This window comes from Lactuca saligna, chromosome 3 (genome assembly GCF_052625555.1).
Source record: "Lactuca saligna cultivar CGN05327 chromosome 3, ASM5262555v1, whole genome shotgun sequence".
NCBI classification, from domain to species: Eukaryota; Viridiplantae; Streptophyta; class Magnoliopsida; order Asterales; family Asteraceae; genus Lactuca; species Lactuca saligna.
This window is the reverse complement of record NC_136419.1, coordinates 195,726,198-195,734,419: the sequence shown is the minus strand read 5'-3', so window position 1 is coordinate 195,734,419 and position 8,222 is coordinate 195,726,198. Positions and strand designations below refer to the sequence as shown.

The 8,222-nt window shown below is 30.4% G+C and overlaps 1 protein-coding gene and 1 long non-coding RNA gene across 10 annotated transcripts; both read right to left on the bottom strand.

Moving 5' to 3' along the window:
* Positions 1-1,746: 1,746 nt before the first annotated feature.
* LOC145037703 (uncharacterized) lies at positions 1,747-3,386 on the bottom strand. 2 transcript variants are annotated; one of them, XM_078986411.1, is made up of 3 exons: positions 2,976-3,386; positions 2,513-2,904; positions 1,747-2,428 (listed from the first exon to the last, which is right to left on the bottom strand). In XM_078986411.1, exons 2-3 carry the CDS (start codon positions 2,733-2,735, stop codon positions 1,839-1,841), a joined length of 813 nt encoding a protein of 270 aa, XP_078842537.1. In that variant the 5' UTR covers positions 2,736-2,904; positions 2,976-3,386; the 3' UTR covers positions 1,747-1,838. The 2 variants fall into 2 exon arrangements, with proteins under 2 accessions (XP_078842537.1, XP_078842536.1); XM_078986410.1 differs by having other exon boundaries at positions 2,513-3,386.
* Positions 3,387-3,475: 89 nt separating this feature from the next.
* On the bottom strand, positions 3,476-6,224 carry LOC145034101 (uncharacterized). 8 transcript variants are annotated; one of them, XR_013677886.1, is made up of 6 exons: positions 6,011-6,224; positions 5,645-5,841; positions 5,497-5,569; positions 4,733-4,786; positions 4,584-4,643; positions 3,476-4,468 (listed from the first exon to the last, which is right to left on the bottom strand). It is a non-coding gene; the product is annotated as an uncharacterized LOC145034101 (long non-coding RNA). The 8 variants fall into 8 exon arrangements; XR_013677889.1 differs by having other exon boundaries at positions 3,476-4,513; positions 5,649-5,841; XR_013677885.1 differs by having other exon boundaries at positions 5,649-5,841.
* Between the last annotated feature and the right edge of the window lie 1,998 nt (positions 6,225-8,222).

The following is an 8,222-nucleotide window of genomic DNA, read 5'->3' as shown; positions in this document are numbered from 1 at the left end:
GTTAACCACACACGCTGCACTAACGACTTGACAAAGTGCAATGTGGAATTTCATGGATTAGTTTCAAATTTACATTTTCCTAAAGTAACTAAAAACATTTTGTTACTTTATATTTATCATTATACTTATTAATGAGGATTTAATGTCCTATCCTAACCGTTCGGCTAACGACCCTCCTTATAGATGGCTTCGTGAATGAGGTCTACCAACGGTAAGACTAATATATATATATATATATATATATATATATATATATATATATATATATATATATATATATATATATATATATATATATATATATATATATATATACTAGTAAACTTATTAGGGTTGTGATAATCACGGCCCCAAAGAAACGATCAACAAGCTAGTGTTAAATGTTTTCACGAATGATAGTGGAAAATATAACTTTTGATTGAAATTTTATGTTATGGCTCCTAATAGAATAAATGGCACAAAGCTCGTTGGAGTAGAAGTTGTGTTTTGTTTGAATTTGTGTTTCACAGCATCTGGGATCATGATATCAACGTCATCTTATTAGAACCCAAATACTACAGTGGCTCTCCATAATTGGCTTCAAGTTCCCTGTCATTCAGAATCCTATAGAGTGGAATTTGGGTATTTTATAGAATGAAAATACAATGTTACGGTCAGGTAGATTTTTAGATTATAGTGTTTTAATAAGTTAGGGGTACATGCGAGAAATGGTAATATAGGTTCGTTTATTTGTAGATTTTGTTTCTTATTTGTGTGTTGTAGTTTGAAAATCTAGCTACTTATAGCAATATACTTTAATATTATCTTATCGTGACATTGTACTTTAAAGATTCTATTTTTTGTGTAATTTAGGTCCTTCATTTTGACTGTTTTATGTAGAAATCAAAATCGTGAGAAAAAAAAAGATATTTTCCTTATATGTGTGTATTGACATAATGGAAACTTTACTTTCTATTTCCATCATCAATGATTTGTTCGTTTTTGCCATTATTTAGTTATTGAGTTAATGATTTCTTCATTTTTTCCATTATTTAGTTCAAGGGATATTTGTCATTTCTGATGTCCAATATTTTACATTTATACATATATTTTGATATTCATATTTTATTTTCAATTATTGAGTCATTTTCTTGTGTTAACCTCTTTTAATTCTAAGTGTCCAACGTTTACTTTACGGGTATTATCGTCAATTAGCATGCTTCTTTTGCCATTTACTTCAAAGTCTAGTTTTTAGCTTTGTATTTTCAATTGTTGACATTGATTGGCAATGGCATGACATTTGGTCAAGCAATAATGCTATCATTTCTTGGAACTAAAATATTTTGTGCATTGTAGCTTAATTCACCAGTATCTTCTTATTTTCTTTCAAAAATTCACCTGTATTTTGTATTTGTGGTTAGGGTTGTTAGTTATTTATCATAAAGCATATAGGCAAAATCAAGATATAGCCAAAGAAAAATAAACAAAAACAAACTATATAACATATGGGAACCACCTCATATTAGATCAGAGATTTTAATTTTCTATGATTGACTTGTCATAAGGCCATGGGGTACGGTCACCTATGCGCCACATCACCTCACTTACATATTCACTATATGTTTACTAATCATTGGAAATAGTTATCACTCCACATTGCTTTTTTTTCATTATATTAAATTAAAAACACAATAAAACATTAATAGAAAACACATTAATAAAAATAAAAATAATATTTTTAGATTCAACATATGCTTACTAATAAAATAAACATTGATAAACATCAAAGTGATATTTTTAAAATTCAACGTACATTTTACTAATAACATAAAAATTAATAAAAAACATTAAAAAACAAACTATTTGTTTGCATCATTGTCCTCATCGTCTCCGTCCTCATCCACTTTGTTTTCGTCTTCAAATTGTTGTTGGCATATGTGTTCAGTCAAATCTTGACGTAAATTGTGATGTGTTTCACTATTCTGTGTTTCCAAAAGCTTTGTAAAGTATGCTGGGATGTCGACTTGTATTACTGCAGGTGGATTGAGCATATCATTCGGAGTATACGTAGAAATAGCTCTACCCTCTTCTTTTAAGATCATGTTATGTAAAATAACACACGCTTTCATCACCTTCATCAATTTTTCCCTTTCCCATGCTCGTGCTGGATATTTGATTATGTGCCACTTCTGTTTGAGGACCCCAAACGCCCGCTCCACATCCTTCCTTGCAGATTCCTGTGCTAATTTGAACAATTTCCTTTTTTCATCAGCTGGATATGTGTATGACTTGATAAATGTAGCGTACTCCGGATATATCCCATCAGCAAGGTAATATCCATGATTGTATTCACGTCCATTAATAACGTATGGTATGTTTGGTGCTTTACCCTGCAAAATATCGTTAAACAATGGAGATGCTCCAAGCACATTTTGGTCGTTGTTTGACCCTGTCATACCAAAAAATGCATGCTAAAACCAGAGGTCCTGTGAAACAACTACTTCTAGTATAACAGTAGGCACACCATGATCACCTCGTGTGAATTGCCCTCGCCTTGCATTGGGACAATTTTCCCACACCCAATGTGTACAATCAATGCTACCTAGCATTCCTAGAAATCCATGTTTAGGCTGGTGTGCGGCATACAACTGTTCGACAACATTTCTGGTCGGATTTCGCAAGTATATGTCGCCATAAAGCTCTATTACATACTCACAAAAAAGATATGTGCATTCTCGATCGGTCCTCGCAGGCATCTTCAAATATTCATCTGAAGCGTCTGCGGCTATGCCATACACTAATTGTCTAAGAGTTGTTGTGCATTTTTGAAACGTAGTAAACCCACGTTTACCCCTAGCATCCCATCTCAATTGGAAGAACTCATAATTGTTTTCCAAATCTCTAGCTATACGTAAAAATAAATTTCTACAAATACGAAAGCGATCCTCAAACTTCGATAGGTCATATAAACTATCAATGTTAAAGTAATTACGTACCAAAAGTTCGTTCTCCGCATCTCGATCCCGGTTGATGGACTTTCTTCGTTTCTTCTCGACATTTGAAGTTTCGCCTCTCTGACATACAATGTCGTGTTCCGCAGACAACAACGTGTGCATAACCAACTCATCACCATCGGAATCTTCATCAGATGATGAAGACGAAGAAATGAAATCTAAAAAATTATTCATATTCTTGTTGTTGTGTGATTTTTGTGTAGTTGTTATAAAATATATGGTATGTATTATGTTTGTATATATAGTTGAGGTTTTAGTTTTGACATTTTTTAATTAATGTTAACGGTCAAAAGGAAAAGGAAGAAAGGAGGAAATGGTCAAAAAAAATCAACCAATCAAATTGTGCGTGAGGACCCGTGAGTCGTTCCAATCCGCGTCACATTCACTGGTGGGGTGGGGGGGGGGGGGGGGGGGGGGGGGCGGTGTTTCTTTTTTAAATTTAAATAAATAAAATTTCATAATTATCATGAATTTAATCTGTATTCATCAAACCAGTAACATGAAAAGAATTTGGAGGAAAAATGAAAAATTGAAAATATGTAAAAGGTTAGAGTCATGATACATTAAACCTGGTTTTTGGCTTATATTATTAAGTCATTCCGATTAGATTAAGTAAAAAAGATACGACATGCTATACTTCAAAAACAATCCACAATGAGTGCTTAACCCATTATGCCCACCAAGTAAAAAAGAAACAAAACTTTTACTCTATACACACACATCAGGGGAAAAAATTGGTCCTTGTTCTAGTAAGCATTCTCTTTGATTTGATACAAAAAAATGGCTTCACAGATAAGAGTTATCTTTTACATTTAAGTCCCAATCTTTTACTGATCTATCCTTATTAAAATTTAATTATAATTTTCCAAATTGTGCAGTCACGTTTTAAGCTACTTTCCACTCCTGTTGTAATTGTTTGAAAAATCAATTATTCATTTTTTCTAATATTAATTTTTTTCACGAAATTTACAATTAGAAATTAATATAAATATCTATATGACCAAAAATTAGTTTTTCTTCCCAAGTTTGATGCTTTAATCACACCATTATATACACTTTTGATTAAATTACATCTTTAGTCCCTGTGTTTTGGTGGTTTTTTGGATCTGGTATAAATACAATTCTTTTTGCAAATTTAGTCATTACAAGAGAGATTTATGACAATTTTATTCTATGTCCCATCTGAAATAACTAATTTATCCTTTACGTTGATTTTATTATATATTTATATTTATATGTCATAATTTGTTTTATTAGATTCATAGCTAACCATTACCACCATCCACTAAGCTATGCATTCAATAAAAAATATGGAAATGAAAGCAACATGGATGAGAAACCTACGTTCAACATGTTTTGCTTTTGCCTTTGATGTTTGATTTTGATCAACAATTTCTCCTAACGATTCCTATGGGTTTATTTCCTTTTCTGCTCCTCCGAACTATTCATTTTGTTTGTTTTCTGAACTACTGCACCTGGATTGATACCCCATGAGTGAAAAAGATAGCACATAAGTGAAACTACAAAAAAAAAATCAACATTATATTATTATATACTATGTAATAGCTAAAAATGGTTTGATCAACATACATATTCTTTGGTATGTGTGTAAGTTACTTCCAAATTCCCACTGTTTATAGCTACCCACATCTACATGAGCAAGCAAGAATGAATACTCATAGGCAAAAAGTATAAACCTTCTTCATATATATCATCTTATAAAGTAAAGTCACCAAAACCTTTATTGTTTTGTCTAGTGAACATGATAAAAGAAACATGTACCATCTAAGAACCTATATCACAACAGAAGTATAGTCTGTTAAGATCTATAAACATTAAAAATTATCAAGATTCCAAAACTGAAAACAAGTTATACAAGGAAAAAAAACATATTACAATGTCAAAATGAAGTCACTCATATATGTTTGTCCATGGTATATACTTTATTTATATCAAAGTCACATCTTAGGATAGAAATTGAGTTGAAATAAACTAATGGAGTCATCATCAATAAACTTGACAACCTTTACTAACCTCTAAAGTACATCAAATCAATTTGATACAAATTAAAACAAAGTATTCAGAGTTTCTAGGCTAGGAGCAGTCACAAAGATATTCCAATAAATGTACAATCAGTTGTTATCCTTTAAATTAAGATTTTTCATGTGCCACTCTTTAAACGTATTGGGATTTACATATAACTACAAGAGCACAATTCCAAAATTTGAAAAATATACCCATTGTGCTTATGGTTCACAGCAATAATAGAAAATTTGTTGATTTCACCCATTACTTTCCTCCTATCATCTTTGTTAAAGAATGGAAATTAAAAAGGAAGACAATATGAGTACATGTTATCGTGACATGCTTGTATCTTTGTAGAAACTTCAACCCGATCAACAAAATCGGTTAAAGAAAATGGATGGAAGAGAAATAAGATTGAATTACAAAAGAGCTATTAGCATCTTGAAGGACATACACAACCTAAGTCAGTTGCACTTGCCTGATAGAGCCTGACCCTGCTTTGACTCTTAGATTCTAGGGTTTCTGGGCGGGAGTTGAGAAATCAATTACTCCTAAAAACCCACATCAACATATAAAAAATATGAAATAGAATTAGAATAAGATAGTTTTTGAGGAATAGGAAATACAAACACGTTTCATTGAGGAAGCAGGAGGTGGCAAATGAAGTCGATGAAGCACCTTGGTGGCGAGACATCACATATGAGTTTGTAATTTGTAAGGCAGCGACCAACTTTCAATTAGACAAGATTGATGATGAGTGATTCCAAAAAGTTTCCTGTTAGACTGCCTGACCGTTTTTTTGGAGCACCAACTCTCTAGTAATCTTCATAAAAAGAAAAATGGAACCAAAATCAGATTAAAAACATCAGGAGTGCCAATCAAAATAGAAACCCAAAAAATTATAATTCCATTGATGCTCATGGAGAATATTAGGGTAAACCAAAGAACAAATGGGTGAGTACAAACCATCAAATGAAGCAGGTTGCAAGTACCTTGTTGATAAGCCTTAATTGCAATTTTGAATGAAGATGAACGTATCAAATTGTTGCTTTAGGAGCTTTTGGGTGCATCAAACCAATGAATAGGTGTCGTCAAGAGAGAAATCAGGAGACAGTGTTTAGAAGGAATTACTTTCTAAGGTAGAGATAAAAGGAAAACATGAGGCGGTGGTGTGTGGAGAAAACAGGTGAGGCCGTATGAGTTAAAAAATAAACGAAGCAAACCAACCTTTGAAGTCTTATGTGTAAGAATGTGGTAAGGATGAAGCAGACAGTTTCATAAAACGTTAAAAACTGCCGCCACAAGTATTGTTATTGGAGGAGGAAGAAGATCATCGACGTGGACATAAGCGAAGATCTTTAACATATATATATATATATATATATATATATATATATATATATATATATATATATATATATATATATATATATATATATATATATTTACTATCTTATAAAAGAAATCTCATTATTTCTAAAAATAGATTGAATATAATAATATTATTTTTTTAAGACGTTCAAATCATTAAGTTAATAGTACAAGTAGTCATCAATAAAATAATATTAAATTTTAACCTGTGTTTTGAATCCTTATATTTCTCAACAAATTATATCTCCTTCCCTGAATTTCGGATAATTCAAAATTTAAAATCATCAGAAAATACATGTTGATTCAAATATCCCTCCTGCATATGGCTCTTTCTTAACAGATTTTTATTTTAATCCTTACTTGTAATTGATTTTATCATTTTTAACTTTTTGTATTTTTATCTTATAAATATATTGGGTGAAGGCTTTATTATATCAGGTTTGTTCCTAAAAAAGTTTTACTATGTTTATTTAATTTGTTGGCTTTGCAGGTTCAAAGAACTCAACCAAGAGGGCCAGTTAGAGCATTGTATTATCATTAGTTTGAATATTTTGGCATCTTACTTTTGCAATAAAGAACGGTTAAACACAAGATTTGACATGATTAAGGTAATTTGTATATTTTTCATCTTGTTTAGTCTAAAAATAAATTTTTTTTCATCATTGGTCCTTATAATATCAAGTTTCATCACATGGACTTCCTGATTACGATGATTATTGTCATTATTATAAGGTTCTATATAGATTTTGTTCAATATTTTAAGGTTTCGAGAACCTAAATCAATATGAATCCTTGAATTACATACCATCGTTGAAAATGTTTTAATTTGTGACCAAACTTGGTTTAAAATCACAATGAACAAGTTGACACCTGAGTATTTTGACATTCTCAAAAGCCTATTTATCGACTTTTGAATCACAACACTTAATATTCTAAAGGTTTATTTTTATAAACTATTATTTATATATTTTAGCATTTTACTTATTAGGACATTAAATTAATAAAGGAATTAAGGAAAACGAAAAAAAAGATGACGATAAACAATACAAGTGGTTTGAGTATTATAAATGGAAGTAATAACCATTTAGGGGGTGTTTGGCAAAAAAACTTATTGCTTATTAGTTTATTAGTTTATAAGTTAATAAGTAAGTGTAGGGTAACTTATGAAAAAATAACGTATTAGAGGTTCCCCACCGGAATAAGTTATTTTAATCCAAACACTTTTTTAACTTATAGTGATGTGGAACATAATAAGTTGTTTTAAAAAAAGCTTAGCCAAACACCCCCTTAATATGGTATGGTAATACTCTTGAAAAATAAATGTCATTTAATATTCATTTCTCGAAGTGAACGCAAAATGGTTTTAACTCTAAAGAGATCAAATTATCCGCCGCCTGCCGCTTTGCGCAGGTAGACGGCTAGTATATATATATATATATATATATATATATATATATATATATATATATATATATATATTCAACTTTTAATATTATAATAGTATAAGAGTGTATTCTAAACTTGTAAAATATTATGGTTTTATAATTTAATATTTCAAAATTAAACTTAAAATTAAATTTTAAATTTCAAAACTAAAGGGTGTAATTTTAAACTTTTCAAAGTTACTAGATCAAATCTTAAATTATTAAATTAATCATATAATTTTGTTATTATCTTGAAATTTGACCAAATCAATCTTATTTGATAAGTAAATTAGATTACCAATCAGAAAATTCAATTTAAGGCATTAAAAAAGTTATGGTAATTATCCTAAATCAAACAAGATCTGAAAATCAAAAATCAGATATTTAACGAGTCTACTCGTCGAGTCAG

Excerpts from the sequence above, each read along its gene's own strand:
- LOC145037703 (XM_078986410.1), bottom strand. The coding sequence starts at position 3,167 with ATGAATAATTTTTTAGATTTCATTTCTTCGTCTTCATCATCTGATGAA. Across the intron at positions 2,429-2,512 it reads GCGAGGGCAATTCACACGAG|GGTCAAACAACGACCAAAAT; the intron begins GTGATCATGGTG and ends TTGGTATGACAG.